Source organism: Aethina tumida, chromosome 3, assembly GCF_024364675.1.
Source record: "Aethina tumida isolate Nest 87 chromosome 3, icAetTumi1.1, whole genome shotgun sequence".
NCBI lineage: Eukaryota > Metazoa > Arthropoda > Insecta > Coleoptera > Nitidulidae > Aethina > Aethina tumida.
The window spans coordinates 2420397-2438219 of record NC_065437.1 but is presented as its reverse complement, the minus strand read 5'-3'; the positions used below and the strand labels follow the sequence as shown (position 1 = coordinate 2438219).

Genomic DNA, 17823 nt, shown 5'->3' with positions numbered 1-17823 from the left:
CACAATTATTTAATGTTGAATACAATAATAATTTATAGAAAAATATTCTAAAACATATTTAGAGACAATAAATCTCTTCAAAAATTATATAAAAGTTTACAAAACAATAAATTTATTTAACCTACAAAAATGTGTCAAATTGACGTCAAGATTTTGACACAATTACACATTTATTTGGATAAATACAATAAATATTTGTCAAAATATTCTTTACCCAATCATGTAATGTTTAAAAATTCCCAAAAATATTGATAAAAATGTTGTTTTTAAGGGCCCAAGAAAGTTTCTTGTATTAAAAACGATTTCAATAAAATAATCAGTTTATACACAATTATTTAATGTTAAAAAATAAGTCAGATACTGAATATAACAATAATTTATAGAAAAATATTCTAAAACATATTTGGAGTCAATAAATCTCTTCAAAATTGATGTAAAAGTTTATAAAACTATAAATTTATTTAACCTACAAAAATGTATCTAATTAACGTCAAGATTTTGACACAATTAGACATTTATTTGAATAAATAAAATAAATATTTGTCAAAATATTGTTTAACCATTCATTTAATGTTTAAAAATGTCCAAAACTATTAATAAAAATGTTGTTTTTAAAGGCCCACCAAAGTTTCTTGTATTAAAAACGATTTCAATAAAATAATCAGTTTATACATAATTATTTAATGTTAAAAAAATAAGTCAGATACTAAATACAACAATAATTTATAGAAAAATATTCTGAAACATATTTGGAGAAATAAATCTCTTCAAAAATTATGTAAAAGTTTACAAAACAATAAATTTATATAACCTACAAAAATGTATCTAATTAACGTCAAGATTTTGACACAATTTAAATAAATGAAATACGTATTTGACAAAACACCATTTACACGTGTAAAGGGTATTTTAATGTTTAAAAATACCCAAAACTATTAATAAAAATGTTGTTTTTAAAGGGTCCATCAAAGTTTCTTGCATTAAAAACGATTTAAATAAAACAACCAGTTTATATACAATTATTTAATAATAAAAAAATTAAGTTAGACATTGTATACAACACTAATATAATACAAAAATATTCTAAAACATATTTGGTTTCGATAGGTCTCTACAATAAATAGACAACATTATAAAAATATATAAAACAATAAATTTACAGTCTACAAAAGTTGATCCTAATTGACATCAAGATTTTGACACTTATTTGAGTAAATAATTTTTTTGACAATTTTCACAGTCTCAAAAGTAAACAATTTAAGTGGCTTTGTTTATATATTTTTATATTACTATTAACTATAAGTACTTAGCCCTATAAATTTAAATTAAAATAAATAAATTGTACATGGCTGAAATTGGTGGTTTATATTAAACCAAAATGTTTTACATTAATTTGCACTTTGATTTAATACATTGCAACGTTTATATGTTTACACTAATATAGTGTTTTAACACAACAATTTTTGACAAGAAACATATAATGTTGTTTGATTTTTTTTGAGCAACAAGCTAATTAATAATAATAATTACAGTTCGACTGTAACACATTCAAATTTTTGTTCTAACATCTGAAGGTACAAAAAGTAATTTGGTTAAAAAAAAATTAATTAATTAACTCTAATGAGAATACATGTTTAGTCCTAAATTAAGTTTTTGTTGTACATAAAAAAGTTACATCATTAACGAGTATTAATGTTTTCTATACAAAGGAACTAGATATAAAAATTAAGTGTACAAATTAGATAAATTTCAACAGTTATTATTAATCCTTTTCGTTTCGTTTGGGTCGCTGTTGCGCACTGTTGGTACTTCCTCGTCCCCCTTGATGGTGTCCACCAGAGGGGCACTTCCTGTTTCCGGCAAAAACAGCACGGAAGCTCCACCGACGATGCCGAAGAGTGCTATCAGGAGCATGGGCAGGCCGGGGAAGAACGTCGCCTGTAAAACCCAACCTTCATTAATGATGCCCGAGAAGAGTTTATAATAATAAGACGTACCAGCTCCCACAAGTACGGCACCAAAATGAGGGCTATGCCGGCCGAAACGTTGGCGGCCCCCACGCCGATGTTCCTGATGGTCGTGGGGTACAACTCGGCCGTGTACACGGGCATGATGGCGTTGGAGCTGCTGATGCACAGCTTGCTGTTCAACGTCAGGGTGGTACTGAGCCACTGCAGGTTGGGGGAGGCGTACATGTCGATGGGGATGGTGAAGATGCACACGCCGGACACGATCATGGTCAGAGCCAGGGGCCATCTTCTGCCTCCTTTGATCAGGATCAGGATGCTGACTGCTATGGCCGGTATTTCTACTGCACCCATCAAAGCCTGAGACAAAACAACAACGAGTTAGGACGGAACGAAATGGCGTTTGTTGTGTTTTAATTAATTGTGGTTTTAAGTTACGGTGGCAAGGTCACTAGGAAACGTATTATTTGTAAATAATATCCACATGTAAATTGTTGGGCAACGTTTAATTTAATATGCAATTATTTGAAATGTGTGCCAGACTCTTCGTGCATGTGTTCATGATCAATTGACAATGATAATGATAACAGGAGATCAGGTGAAGGTACTAACACCACATTTCTTCATCTAACTAGCACCATTATGTGTTTATTAATAACTGATGAACACAAGCCACAAATGAGTTATTGTGGGAAATCGTTTGATGATTTACGCCCGATATTTAAATTTATGCGTTTTGGCAAACGTTGCCACACTAAATACCAAAAGTGTTAAACTGTAAACAACATTTTTCTTGGCGTCCAACTGGTTACAAGTTAATATTTATTTGATTTACACGTGTTCAAATAAACAGTGGTTCCTGCCACTATAAATATTCTCACCGAATTGATGTACAAGTTGCCTCCAATATTCTGCATGTTGAGCGTCAATCCATAGTAAACCAAATAGACGCTGAACCAAATCAGGAAGAGGATCATGGTGCGTTTGCACATGGATGGTGTCTTGAACAAGTCCAAGACACCAACGTTGGGCTCCGGTTCGTTGACGTCGATGGTGCTGGGCAACAGTTGCTTGTCCAAATTTTGTGGCAGGTCCCTTTGGTTCATCTTGGCGGCCCCCTCCAAGATCCTCATGACCTCATGGGTGCGTCCCATGGCCAACAACCAGCGTGGCGACTCCGGCAACACCCACCTGCAATTCTACAGAATTAACCCACGTTAACAGTTACCTAAGAAGACCTACCACAACACAACGAATATGAAGCCGGGCAACGAAATTGCTAGCTGCAGCTGCCTCCAGTCCTGTATCAAGTAGGCGACGCCTGCTATAGTCATGTAGCTTATGGAGACTGGGAAGAGGTATGATATGCCGGCGACGGTGCGCCAATGGCCTCCAACAAGTTCAATGGACAGGACGAAGCCGCTGAAGACTACTGACACTGATATGAAACCCAGGGCTGCCCTCAGGATGAAGTACAGCTCAAACCAAGGGGCGAAGGCGATTGCTGTTCCTGTGAAACAAGCTTTACTGATAACCAAGTCAGTTAAATGGTTTAATTAAGGTATATTATATACTTTGGCGGATGCGCCGGTTACCACTCATAAACCAATGGACTAATTTTATATCAAATCTTCTACAGAACTTCTAGGAGAAGTTTAAGAGTTTAAGTTACTTACCAACTAAAGTCTGAATGAGGACTGAAAACATCAAGGTTTTCTTTCTTCCGAATTTATCTGACATTATTCCACAGATCAGACCACCGAATGCCACTCCAGCAAGGAAAGTCATTTCGGCTAAATTGATTAGCGATTTTCTATCACATAGCAGGTCGAATTCGGAGATAATAGTTTCACCTGAAATGAAGCAAACCATTGTGAAGTCAATGACAGAAGACTTTTCTGTGAAACTTTGATTAAAAGACTCGTTGACATAAGCTCCAGCTTCTCTGAGTCTTCTGATACTAGAAGAATGAAGAGAAAAGCTTCAGCCTTTCTTAGCTTCTGATTTAAAAAGCAATCCTGATTCATTATTTAATTATTACAATTGTGGAATTCATATGTTTCTTTTATACATCAGATTATAAAGATGCTGTAAAAGTTTTAAATATCCTTATCTTTCACTTGTTCCAGAGGAAGTAGGTGAAACATTAAGAGAAGTTCCAGCTTGTTCAACTCTTTCAATTAGGAATTTTGCATTTCAAATTACAGAAGAATAAGAGGAAACTCCCTCGTACGAAGACAAAAGCTGCAGCTTCCCCTTTCTTCAATTTTGTGTGATGATTCTTCATGCCAAATGAATGAAAAGAATCAGAAATGTCGCGGTCCAAAAGAATAAGAGGTAATGTTCCCATAAAGAGCCTTTTACTTCTTCTTCTTTATATTTTGTGAGAAGATTCTTAATCTTTATGTAACTATATCTATGTCTTTGAAAAAAGCATTTGTTTTCTAACCTTGTTTTTCATTTATTTCAGAAGGATGAAGAGAAGCAAAGGAAGATGTATTTTACATATTTTAGAAGAATGAAGGGAAACTTCTCCCTTTCTCTTATTTTATGAGATGATTCTTGATCTTGGACATCTATAATCATCACGAAATTTCTCGTAGTAGATTTTAGAAGAACTATTAAACTTGAGATAAGCAGTTGTTTTTAATATTGTATTTTACATATTTTAGAAGAACGAAGGGAAACTTAAATGGAAGTTCCATCTTTCCAACTCTTCCAATGAGCAATTTGGCACTTTGTAAGTCCAAAACAACAATAGGAAACTTTCAAGACTTCTTCAAGTACTCAGCTTCTCCCTTTCTCTTATTTTTTGAGATGATTCTTGATTTTGGACAACTATAATCATCATGAAATTTATCTCTATGTCTTTTAAATAGTAGTTTTTAGAAGAACTACTAAACTTGAGATAAACAGTTGTTTTTAATCTTTTATTTTACATATTTTAGAAGAACGAAGGGAAACTTAAATGGAAATTCCATCTTTTCTAACTCTTCCAATGAGCAATTTGGTACTTTATAAGTCCAAAACAACAATAGGAAACTTTCAAGACTTCTTCAAGGACTCAGCTTCTTCTTTTCCCTTATTTTATGAGATGATTCTCGATCTTGGCCGACTATAATCATCATGAAATTTCTCTATATGTCTTTTAAATAGTAGTTTTTAGAAGAACTATTAAACTTGAGATAAGCAGTTGTTTTTAATCTTGTATTTTACATATTTTAGAAGAACGAAGGGAAACTTAAATGGAAGTTCCATCTTTTCTAACTCTTCCAATGAGCAATTTGGCACTTTGTAAGTCCAAAACAACAATAGGAAACTTTCAAGACTTCTTCAAGGACTCAGCTTCTTCTTTTCCCTTATTTTATGAGATGATTCTTGATCTTGGCCGACTATAATTATCATGAAATTTCTCTATATATCTTTTAAATAGTAATTTATAGAAGAACTATTAAACTTGAGATAAGCAGTTGTTTTTAATCTTGTATTTTACATATTTTAGAAGAATGAAGGGGAAGTTCCATCTTTTCCAATGAGTAATTTGGCACTTTGTAGAAAACTTGCTCCAAGGACTGAGCTTCTCCCTTTCTCCTATTTTTTGGGATGATTCTTGATTTTGGATAACTATAATCATCATAAAATTTCTCTGACATTTAAGTTAAAGCTTCAACTGCTCTTTTATTCTATTTTATAACATCATTCTGACCTTAAATCTGAAGGTACTTTTCTAATTCCAAATAATCAAGAGGGAGGCTTTCCCATACATATAAGTTAAAAGCTTCAGTTTTCCCCTTAATTATATACTTCGAAGTGATTCTTCGTCTTTAGTTATGTAATTATCATTATGATTGAATTTCATTGATTTTTTTAAATAGTAGATTTTAGAAGTACTGTTAAACTTAAGATATGTAATTTGTTTATTATGGTTCTTAGCTTGTTCCAATAAAATGAAGAAAAACTTCAAGAGGAAGATCTACCTTTTCCAACCCTTCCAATGAGGTATTTGGTACTTGTCTAATACCAGAATATTAAGAAGAAACTTTACCATATGAAGACAATAACTTCAACAGCTTCAACTTCTTTCTTTTTCTTTATTTCTCTATATATTTTAAATAATAAGTTTTGGAAGAGCTTTTAAACTTGAGATAAATAGTTTTAAGTAATAGATTTTAGAAAAAACTGATAAGTTTGAGTTGTTTTCCATTTTCTCTTGATTTATTAATAAATATGGTGGCTATGGTTACTGTTGCCAGGACTAACTTGAGATTTTTTAGACGAATTAAGATAGAAGTGTTTTTAAATGAATTTCGAATATGCCATCATTAATTTAATAACGAGAGTCTGTTTCCAATCAACCGGCACTTATTAGGAAAACACATTAGATTTTGGAAGTGATCCAAAAATAGACCTTCAATGTGCGTCACCTGTTTATGAATTCAAATTTTGCATCATCAAGAACGTCGTCGTCATCCAATTCACCCCTATAAATAGCAGGAAGAAAAAAAAATTAGTACCTGGTCCTTGGAAATCCCATTTGTGACAGGGCTGCATCTGCAGCTCGTCCAAGTTGCATGAGTAAATGTCATCGCGATTAACATTAGCTAAGTCTATGGTGAGACACGAGTCCGACGATTGGGTGCAGTTAAGCCACACTGACACGGGCACGTCACTGAACTCACTCGGCTGCGAGCACCAGTAGTTCCTTTTGATCGAGAAGAACGTCGGGGCGAAGATGTGCCACGTGCAGGGAATGTTGAAGAGGGACAGCAGGAAGGTGTGCAGCAGCTGCCACCGGCCGAACTCCCCGATGGCCTTCGATATTATGTCCTCCTCCTCCTCCTCCACCTTTTTCTTCTTTTCGTCGGGCATTGCTGCAACAAAAAGTGGAACTACTTAATTTTTTTTCTCTAGATAAAGTGGGCATGTTTTTGGACACACTTGAGGTGACAGCTACAACATTTATCACTTACTAATGGTACCACTAACAAGTTGACAAGTTGTAGTCAATATAATTACACTGAAGTACATTAATTATTCTATTATACACTAATTACTGTGTTGGAAACACACAAATAAATGCCTGTGGAACATGGGTACAATTAGATATTAAACAAATATATTTATTTATTATAAAAAACATAGTTTAAATATAGTTCAAGGAAAATTAAATATGCGCTTTAGTATTTGGACATCTGCAGTCAGTCACATGGGAATAACAATATTTGAAATTTGTTTTTTCACAAACACATGGTTTAATGTTGTAACTCAAACCAATCCCATGCTTCTAAGTTTAATTACATGTAAAATTATTTAATTGAATCATGATGGCTAATTTCACATTAATTAACAATGACCAACTTGTGTGTGTGTGTGTGTGTGAATGCATTATAATTATCGGTATTTATTAGTAAAACGTCATAAAAGTATCACTTTTCTCACATTAACAATTTAAATGAGCCAAACCAACAACGAACAATGCTAAAATTTGTTCAGTTCTTAATTTTAAATAGAATTGTTTGATTTAACTATAATAACCATTATCGCAGACCTCACAATTTGCAAGCCAAATAAAATTATAAATAAACTTTTATTTATTTAAAAACGTCTTTAGTAGGATAATAATGACAATTATTAATGTGTTTTTTCAGTTCGATAAGATGCTGATAATAAATAATGACTTTGAGTTGATTTTAATTGGTTTTAATATTAATTTTTGTGCTTTTTTATAATTGTTTTATAATAGTTTATATAATTTGGGTCAACTGGAGATGATAAATACTTATAAAATGTAATTGCAACTAATAATATGTTAAAAATAAATCCACAAATCTCATCATTAGGCCACGTGCATCTAATGTTCTTGTTTTCGTTGAGAAAGGCTCTAAATATTTAATAGTTTGTCCAAAGTTTAACTCAAGTCATAAATCATTATGGTGATAATATTGTTAATTAATTTTAATATTAATTAAAATATTTACTATGAACACACACATTCTAAAACAAACATTATCAGTCAAAAATTATATAGGCCAATTTTTGAAGAGATTCGTCATCAAAAACTCTACAATTCTTTCTTCATTCATGGAAGAGTTCTTCAGCTAAATTACTAACTAATTTGGAAGAATCTTCCTCTGTCATTGCCTGAGTTAGATCTTCCAACATGTTTCTGAAGTTTTCTATCACCTCAGGAGAAGCTTAATATAATTAATTGTCTTTTCATCTTGTTCTTCTGTTAATTAAAAAGAATGAAGGGAAAGAATCATTCATGAAAGAGTTCTTTAGTTTAACCCTCAAATTATTGGACAAAATCTTTCTTCACCACTGCTTGTCTTCTTCCTTCTCAAGAGGAAACTTTTAAATCATATATTTTAGAAGAAGTATTAAACATGATGTAATGATTGTTTTATAATCTTTCTCTTCAGTTACTTTAGAAGAATTAAGGTCAATTATAGACTTAAATCTTGAGAATTATTCATGGAAGAGTTCTACAGTCAAACCACCAACTTTCTTAACAGAATCTTTCTCTACAATTGCCTGAGTTGGAAGTTTGTACATTTTTTAAAATTTTCATCTTAGGAAGAAACTTTTAAATAAAGGATTTTAGAAGAACTGTTAAGGTTAAGATAATGATATTTTAGTTAGAGTTATTTAGAAGAAGAACTTTGAACTTTTGAACATAGATAGGAAGAAAAACTGTTAAACTTGATTTAATGATTATTTTCTGAGCTTGTTCTTCTATTATTTTAAAAGAATGAAGGGCAATTATAGTTACATTCACTTAAGAATTATTTATGGAAGAGTTTTTCTGTAAAACCATCAATTTATTTGCCAGAATCTTCCTCCATCATTTCCTGTGGTGGATGTTTCTACATTTTTTTGAAATCTTTTATCTCAGAAGTAAATATGTAAATAATACATCTTAGAAGAACTGTTAAGCTTAATACAGTGATTGTTTTCTGCTTTTGTTCTTCAGTTATTTTAAAAGAATGAAAGGTAACTTTAAAATAAAATCCAGTTCTTCCAACTTAGAACCTTTTGGATGATAAATATTGGAAGAACAGTCAAACTTGATATAATTATTGTTTTCTGATATTGCTCTTCAATTATTTTAGAACAAAGAAGAGTTTCATTCACTTAAGAATTATTTATGGAAGAATTCTTCAGTCAAACCACCAATTTATTTGCCAAAATCTTCCTCCATCGTTGATTGTGTTGGATGTTCCTACATTTTTTTAAACCTTTCATCTCAGGAGGAAATATTTAAATAATACATCTTAGAAGAACTGTTAAGCTATATATTGATTGTTTTCTGATATTGTTCTTCAGTTATTTTAATAGAATGAAAGGTAACTTGGGACCTTTTGAATGATAGATATGAAAAGAACTGTTAAACTTGATAAAATATTTGTTTTCTGATCTTATCCATCAATTATTTTAGAATAATGAAGAGTTTCATTCACTTAAGAATTATTTATGGAAGAGTTTTTCAGTCAAATCACCAATTTATTTGGTCCTCCATCATTGCCTGTTTTGGATTTTGTAGATTTTTTTGAAATCAGTTATTTCAGAAGAAGGAATGGTAACTTTAAAAGAAATCCCAGTTCTTCCTCCTTATTTGGCCTTGGAAATATTGGAAGAATTGTTCAACATGATATAATTAATGTTTCCTTATCCTGTTCAATTATTTTAGAAGAATGAAGAGCAATCATAGTTTCATTAACTTAAGAATTATTTATAGAAGAGTTCTTCAGTTAAATCACCAATTTATTTATGTTCTTCAATTATTTTAGAAGAATATTTTCTCTTTTCTAGCTTGTTTGACATTGTAACCGATTTTAGACAACTGTTGAACTTAATATACAGATTATTTTCTGATTTTGTTCTTCAGTTATTTTAGAAGAATGTAACTTCATTCAAGTTCATTTACTTTCTATCAATATTTTTTCTTCAAATAATTATTCTTAATCATGCAATTTTACATTTTATGAAAACGTGACAAGATTATTGTAATTGCTATCTTTCCAATTGTTGCTAATTTACGAAGATGACCTTGTTCTTTTCGCTGAGATAATCTTAAACTTCAATTTTGGGTCAACCATCATCATCATCTTTACTTTAATATTAATTTTTCATAATACATTTGTTTTAATTAGTTATTTTGAGCCAACTAGAGACCATAATATAATTGCAACTAACTATAAGTTAAAAATAACTTAAATCCACAAAGTAAAAGTCCCATTACTTGTGCACGTGCATCTAATGTTCTTGTTTTCATTAAGAAAGCCTTAAAATATTTAATAGTTTGTTCAAAGTCATGAACCACAATTTTATGATTCCATTTTGTCAACCCAGCTCATTAATTTTAATATTGATATTTTTAATTTATTGCAGCAGTAAGTCAAACACAAACTTTCTAAAACAATAACTTTATTATTCAACAATAAATTATATAATTTACAGTATTATTAGAGAATACCAGAGTCGGTGGACACACATAACAAATCAAATGATTCCTTAGCTTCATTAACTAAAGAATCGTTCATTGAGCAGTTCTTTAGAAGGTCTGCCAAACCACCAACTAACTTGGTGGAGTCTTCTTTGGTCATTGTCTGCGTTGGATCACTGCGCATGTTTTTAAAATGCTCAGTTATTAGAATGTGCATCAATTTCTCTGTCTCACCCAAATAATCATTAGGATTGTTCATCTCAAGAGGTATTTCTTTGGATGATGCAACTTTTCTATTGGAGAGAATAATCTTTGACAACTCTCGCCTCTCGAACTCCTCACGAAGGAAGCGTTCTTCGCCTGTCAGGTCTTTTAAGCCTGACCTTTTGGAATGGTTTGTTCTTTTCTTCTTTCCCGATTTTTGCTCACATGAATGGGGAGAGACCTTTTTGTTGTGAAAGACTATGTTTGCCTCCTTAAATTCATCTAAATTATACGAATACTCCTCCATGTTTTCAACAGACAAGATTTTTCTAAGCTCCATCTTTTCCAACTCTTCCAGTTTACGAAGAGGGCGTCGTTCCTTTTCGTAGTCACAATCGAAGTATTCCTCCGAAAACTTGAAGTCATCAATAGAAAGATTAAGCCCAACATCAGAAGTTGGACTTTGACTTTCTGGCTGTTCTTGTTTGGGAACTTCTAAGCTGTAATGCACCTCCTCAGGAGTTCCAGAAGATTGAAGGGAAGAGGATAAAATTTTTGACAGCTCCTTCTTCTCTAAGTCTTCCAAGTCACGGAGGCTTTTCTGCTCCTCTTTGGTTGTAAAGGCGTCTAAGTCATCCCACAAATATTCATCATCAAATTCAAACTCTCCTGTTCCTTTTACCGCCTTTGCCTTGTTGGAGAGGATATCAGAATTTGGTTCTTCTTGTTTGGGAGTTTTGTTATTTACAGCTTCTAAGCTGTAATTTTCTTCCTCATGAGTACCAAAAGATTGAAGGGAAGAGGATAACATTTTTGACAGCGCCTTCTTCTCCAAATCTTCCAAGTCACGGAGACTCTCCTGCTCCTCTTTGGTTGTCAAGGCGTCGTAGTCGTCCCACAGATACTCATCATCAAATTCAAACTCTCCTACTCCTTTCACCACCTTTGCCTTGTTGGAGGTCTTGTTGAAGAGTATATCAGTGAGGGCCTTTTTCTCTTTTTCTTCTAGTTCTTGTAGACTCTTCTGCTCACTCTGTGAGGTATAATTGTCAAAATCATCCCATAAGTACTCATCTGTGATTTGAAACTCCCCATCTGATTCTGATAAGCAATAACAACTCTCATCATCATCATCACTAAAATATAACTGGTAGTTGGCATAGGGGAAGTCTTTGTATTTACGGTTCCTACAGCAAGCACTGCACTGCCCTTGGTCATAACGTTGAGGGAACCTTTCCGTCCTGTTTATACTGTAACAGGGGTTGGGTTTTTTGGCCGGAATATAATAATCTGCTGGTCCAGGGGTGTCGGAAACTGTGGTGTACACAAATCTTTTAGCTTTGGAGAACATCACTGCAGCTTTTGTCGGTCTCAATTGTGCACTTGGAGCCATGTTTGTTGCATATATTGTCCGGGATGCAGCAGGTACTTGCTCCTAGGTAAAGTACTGAGGGGGGTCTTTCTCAGAAGCTTTCATGGCTTAAGTCGTGTTTCCAAAAAGTGTTAATTGTTTGTGTGTGTGTCACCACCACAAATACGCACAGATAAGATCAATATTTAATTGAATAAACGTGTTAAATAAACAAAACGACTTAAATAATTTTAATGAGCTAATTTATATTTTGTTTGTTCGTTTACGCTGAAGTAAGTGTAATGAGGAAGTGACATTTTAATAAGTTCATACAAGTAATTTTCATACTACGTTTTGTTCTGGACTGTTTTAATTCCACATTAAAATTAGGTGCCTTTTTTCCCAATGACTGAGTAACGTAGTAAATCTTAATTTGCATCATCGATTGAAGGTCGGTTTCCGCATCATCAGGACTTACGTGGTTAAACAATTCGTAATTTTTTTATCAAATAAATTACACGGATTGTAATAATTTTATTGAGTTGGTTTGATAATTACAATAATAATGGTGATGGCAATAAAATATGGGTTTTAATTTTATTAATCTGCCATCGTGGGGAATTATGGGAGGATAAATAATTGCAGGATTATTTGGCCTTAGGTAAATTATAATTCCACAACAATTATGGCCATTGTTAACAACAACTGGTTTACGTTCATTTGAATATTATTAAAATTAAAGTGTGTCAGGTTTTGCAAAGAACAATCACTTCGTCAAATTTCTCCTCATCATTGAGTTTTTTCCATGACAACGAATTTTTATCTTGAACAATTTTTTTACGAGCAAAACTGTAATGAAAAATAGGAGCAATTAAAATTTGAATGGAAAGTTTAATCGACATGTGTGATATGTAATTTTATCATTTTATGCTTCAGGCAACTATTTAGAATTGGCCTAATTGTTTATAAAGAATTAAATTCAAGGCGAAAATTATTTAATAATAGATTCATTTATCAATTAATAATTAAACTAATATTATTTTGTTTTACAACGTAATTATTCAGTTGAGTTGAATATTTTAATTTTTTGTGTATATTTTATTATTATTCTTTTATGGGTAATCTATAATTATGTCTCAAATAAACAACAGCATTAATAATTCATAAGTAAAATTTTCAACTAATTGAAAAACATATAAAAAATGACTAAATATCTTTACTTTTTGTGTATATTTTATTGATGAGTTATTTATGAATAAACCATAATTATTATGTTCGATACAGAAAACAACTATATTATTAATTCATACTAAATATATGTTTTATAAATGATTGTGTATTATTATAAAAATTAAGCATTATTAAATAAAATTGAACATACAATAGATGTATTACAATTTCTAACCTCACTTTTTGTGTATACATATTTAATTGTCAAAATTTTTACACATTATTGTCGAGTTATTACAATATCTAACCTCACTTTTTGTGTATACACATTTTATTGTCAAAATTTATACATATTATTGTCAAATTATTGTTTTTTATCGAGTACAACCGTATTTTTAAATCATGATAAATAAATTTATATTGAATAGCCCTTTTTTTTAACAAAATATGTATTGTTGCATTAAATAAACACAAAAATAAACATAAAAATAAATAATTTTGTTGACTTTATATTTTACTGTTAAAATTTATTCATTTTACAAAACAATTGTGAAATTAAATGGTAATAAATATATGTTAATTAAGTGGTTTTGCATTATCTTGGAAATTAAGCTTTGTTCAATAAAATTAATCTTAAAAGAGACACAGACAAATTGTGTTTGATTACCTTAACCCTTTGTATTTATTTTGCTGTCGAAATAAATATATTTTATCTAAAAGTAATTATCATTTTTTGTGTAATCTATTATTATTAGCATAAAAACAACTTCATTATTAACATATAACGATTAACACATTATCTTGAAAATTAAGCTGTGTTAAACATAATTAAACGTATTAAATTCTATTAACTTTTTCTGATTGATTACTTTAATGTATATCCATTTTATTGCCAAAATTTATACTTTTATTGAGGAGATATTGTTCCTTTTGAGTATTTATACCTCACACCTGAATTATTCATTCATAAAAAACATATTTTAAAGTAATTAATGCATTGTTAATTGTCAAATGAAATTAAATGTAAAAATACTAAATTTTTCTATGTATGAGGAGTTATTGAGGAGTTATTATCCTTTTTTGAGAAATTTCTAGTTTAACTAACCTTTCTTTCTATAGATACACATTTTATTGTCAAAATTCATACATTTTATTGAGGAGTTTTTCAGATTGTCAAATAAAATTAAATGTAAAAATACATTTATAGTCACATTTTCAAGTTTAACTAACGTTTCATCCTATGTAATCACATTTAATTGTCAAAATTTATATTATTCTCTTTTGAGTAATTTATAATTGTATCTCACATGAAAAACAACTGAGTTATTATTTCATAAAAAATACATGTTTTAAATTAAAAGTTAAAATACTTCTCATAGAGACATTTTGTAATTTAAATAACCATACTTTTTGGGTATACACATTTTATTGTCAAAAATTGAGGAGTCTTTAAATAATGTATAATACCTCACATAAAAAATAAGTAAGTTATTAATTTATAAAATATATGTATTCCAAAGTATTTGTTAAATAAAATTAAATGAAAAAAACAGATTTTCTAATTTAATACATATTGATGCATTGTTATGAGAAATAAGAATTGTCAAATAAAATTAAATTTAAAAACATTTTATAGACACACTTTCTAAATCAACTAACCTTACTTTTTGTGTATACACATTTTATTGTCAAAATGTATACATTTTATTGTCAAAATGTATACATTTTATTGACAAAATTTATACATTTTATTCCAAAAAATTATAGATTTTATTGTTGTCAAATAAAATTAAAAGTTAAAGCACATCTTATAGAGACATTTTATAGTTTAACTAACTTTACTTTTTGGATATACACATTTTATTGTCAAAATTTGTACTTTATATTGAGGAGTCTTTAAATAATATATAATTATACCTCACATAAAAAATAACAAAGTTATTAATTCATAAAATATATGATTCAAAGTAATTGTTAAATAAAATTAAATGTAAAAACACATTTTTTTAATTTAACTAACCTTACTTTCTGTGTACATATATATATTATTGTCAAAACTTATACATTTTGTTAAAGGATTATTATTACTTTTTAAATAATCTATAATTATACCTCAGATAAAAAAGACTGTGTAATTAATTTATAAAATATATATTTTTTGAAGTAGTTGATGCATTGCTTTGAGAAATAATAATTGTTCAATAGAATTAAATCCAAAAGGACATTTTAAAGTCACATTTACTGAAACAACTAACCTTTATTTCTATGTATACACATTTTATTGCCAAAACTCACACATTTTATTGACTAGTTATTATTCTTTATCGAGTAAGCTATAATTATACTTCACATAAATAACAATTGAGTTATTAATTCATAAAATATAAGTTTTAAAGTGTTGTTATGAAAAATAAGGATTGTCAAACAAAATTGAATGTGAAAACATTTTCTACATCAACTAACCTTACTTTTTGTATATACATTTTTTATTGTCAAAATTCATACATTTTATTGTCAAAATTTATACATTTTATTGTTGTTTTTAAGTAATTTATAATTATATCGTAGATAAAAAACAACTGAGTTATTAATTAATAATAAATATACGTTTTTAAGTGGTTTGATGTATTGTTTTGAAAAATAAGCATTATTAAATGTCATCAATCAATTATCATGTTTATTTAAATTAACCATGTATATGTTTAAATAGTTGATACATTTTTTTTGTAGAACTAAAATTTTGTTTCCTTCTTTTTTAATTTTATTTTTTTGTTCTAATATAAATAAACATGAACTCACTGAAATTTAAATTTGTGTATTTACTTTAAAAATTGTTGTAATTAGTTTCGCACAAATTAAACCATAAATTATTGATTTTATCAATAAACAAATAGTAAAAAACACTCGAAAACTCATCTTATTATCTTATACACACAGATATATCGTCAATTTTAGCCGTTTTCAATGAAATATAAATACAATTATGTCACTTTTAATGCAATGAAACCGATAACGTTGATTAAAACCCGTCACTTATCAATATTAGATCAGCAAACACGAATCGATACTTACGCAGCAAACGCTCCTGTACCACAACGACGTCATCTTGGAATGCCATCGCTTCGTAACAAGTAAACGGGTGCTAATCACCGACAATTTGGTACGGGCCTGGGCCGGTCACACCGCACTGTGGTACTATCGTGCGAAAGAAATTCGCCTGGTCCCGTCCCGGACGAATCGTCGTGTGCGATCCGGTCCGCGTTTCGCGATCATCTATCACAATGGTACACCGCATACACCTTTATCTTTGAATCCGACGTGGTTTTTTTTATTTTGTCCGTTTGTGGTGCGGTACCACGGAACCCGTACGGGTGAATTCCGGCCCAATTACCCGGTACCCGCAACGGGGGATTTGTTTTTAACTAATTTAATTAAATTAACCTGCGTGTCAAATGTGAATATTAATAACTATTCGACATAATCGAAAAATTGTTTTCCAGTACTATTTATAACTAGCTGTTTTATTGATGCATTGTTTCTGTGCGAAAATAACGTCACACATTTTTTTTTATTGAGTGAAAATGTTTATTTATAAATGACTGATTCCACAGTTTTCGTATGTCCATTTAAGTTAATGCATAAAAGTGCAAAAATGTTAATAAGTTGACTGTAATAAATGTAACATAAAAATTATATTATCTGGACATTCACAATTCATATGTGTAAATCCATTAAAATTAATATTAAAAATGCCTTAAATTTAATGAACTATAAAATGAAATTATTGTTTTATATTTTATAATACAATAAACATTATATTAACTACTTTTTTTAATTTAAAATTAATTACTTATGAATATGAGTATATGTGTTTATTTTAATTATTATTATTATAAATAAAAATTCATAAAATTTTAATATATTTAAATGGCTTGTTAATGATTTAAAAATAAAAAACATTTAAACATAAAAAACATAAACTTTAAGTAGTATATAATCAATAATTTGATCAATTTATAATATAAAAAATATTTTTTATCTTTATACCATTGACTTAAAAATATTGTTAATATATATTTTTTATTTATTGTGTTCAAATCCATTAAAATTAATATTAAAAATACCTTAAATTTAATGAACTATAAAATGAAATTATTGTTTTATATTTTATAATACAATAAACATTATATTAACTACTTTTTTTAATTTAAAATTAATTAATTATGAATATGAGTATATGTGTTTATTTTAATTATTATTATTATAAATAAAAATTCATAAAATTTTAATATATTTAAATGGCTTGTTAATGATTTAAAAATAAAAAACATTTAAACACAAAAAACATAAACCTTAAGTTGTATATAATCAATAATTTGACCAATGTATAATATAAAAAATATTTTTTATCTTTATAGCATTGACTTAAAAATATTATTAATATATATTTTTTATTTTATTGAATAAGTAATCAGATATTTATAATTTAAAATTAATGTTATTTTAAAGCACATTTAAATCAATTAAAAAGTCAAACAAATTTTAGGCATTCACCATTATTAAATTAACGATATAAATATAGTGTCTTTAACACATTAAATTTATTGAGTTATTAAACAAAAATATTATTTTAATTTGATGTCTAATTCATATAATTAGTATATTTACAATTAGTTTAAATTGGC

At 29.4% G+C, this 17823-nt stretch overlaps 1 protein-coding gene across 2 annotated transcripts in view; it reads right to left on the bottom strand.

Moving 5' to 3' along the window:
- Window positions 1-1008: 1008 nt before the first annotated feature.
- Window positions 1009-17823, bottom strand: part of LOC109601179 (organic cation transporter protein-like) — a 30037-nt gene continuing 13222 nt past the window's right edge. The window contains exons 1-7 of one of the 2 annotated variants that reach the window (XM_049964783.1): window positions 16211-16395; window positions 6482-6838; window positions 3644-3820; window positions 3210-3477; window positions 2849-3158; window positions 1998-2327; window positions 1009-1938 (exon numbers count right to left, since the gene is read on the bottom strand). In XM_049964783.1, the coding sequence (XP_049820740.1) occupies window positions 1750-1938; window positions 1998-2327; window positions 2849-3158; window positions 3210-3477; window positions 3644-3820; window positions 6482-6838; window positions 16211-16256 (1677 nt within the window). In that variant the 5' untranslated portion in view covers window positions 16257-16395 and the 3' untranslated portion in view covers window positions 1009-1749. Of the gene's footprint in view, window positions 1939-1997; window positions 2328-2848; window positions 3159-3209; window positions 3478-3643; window positions 3821-6481; window positions 6839-16210; window positions 16396-17823 lie in introns of those variants that run through there. The other variant, XM_049964784.1, reaches the window with a different exon arrangement.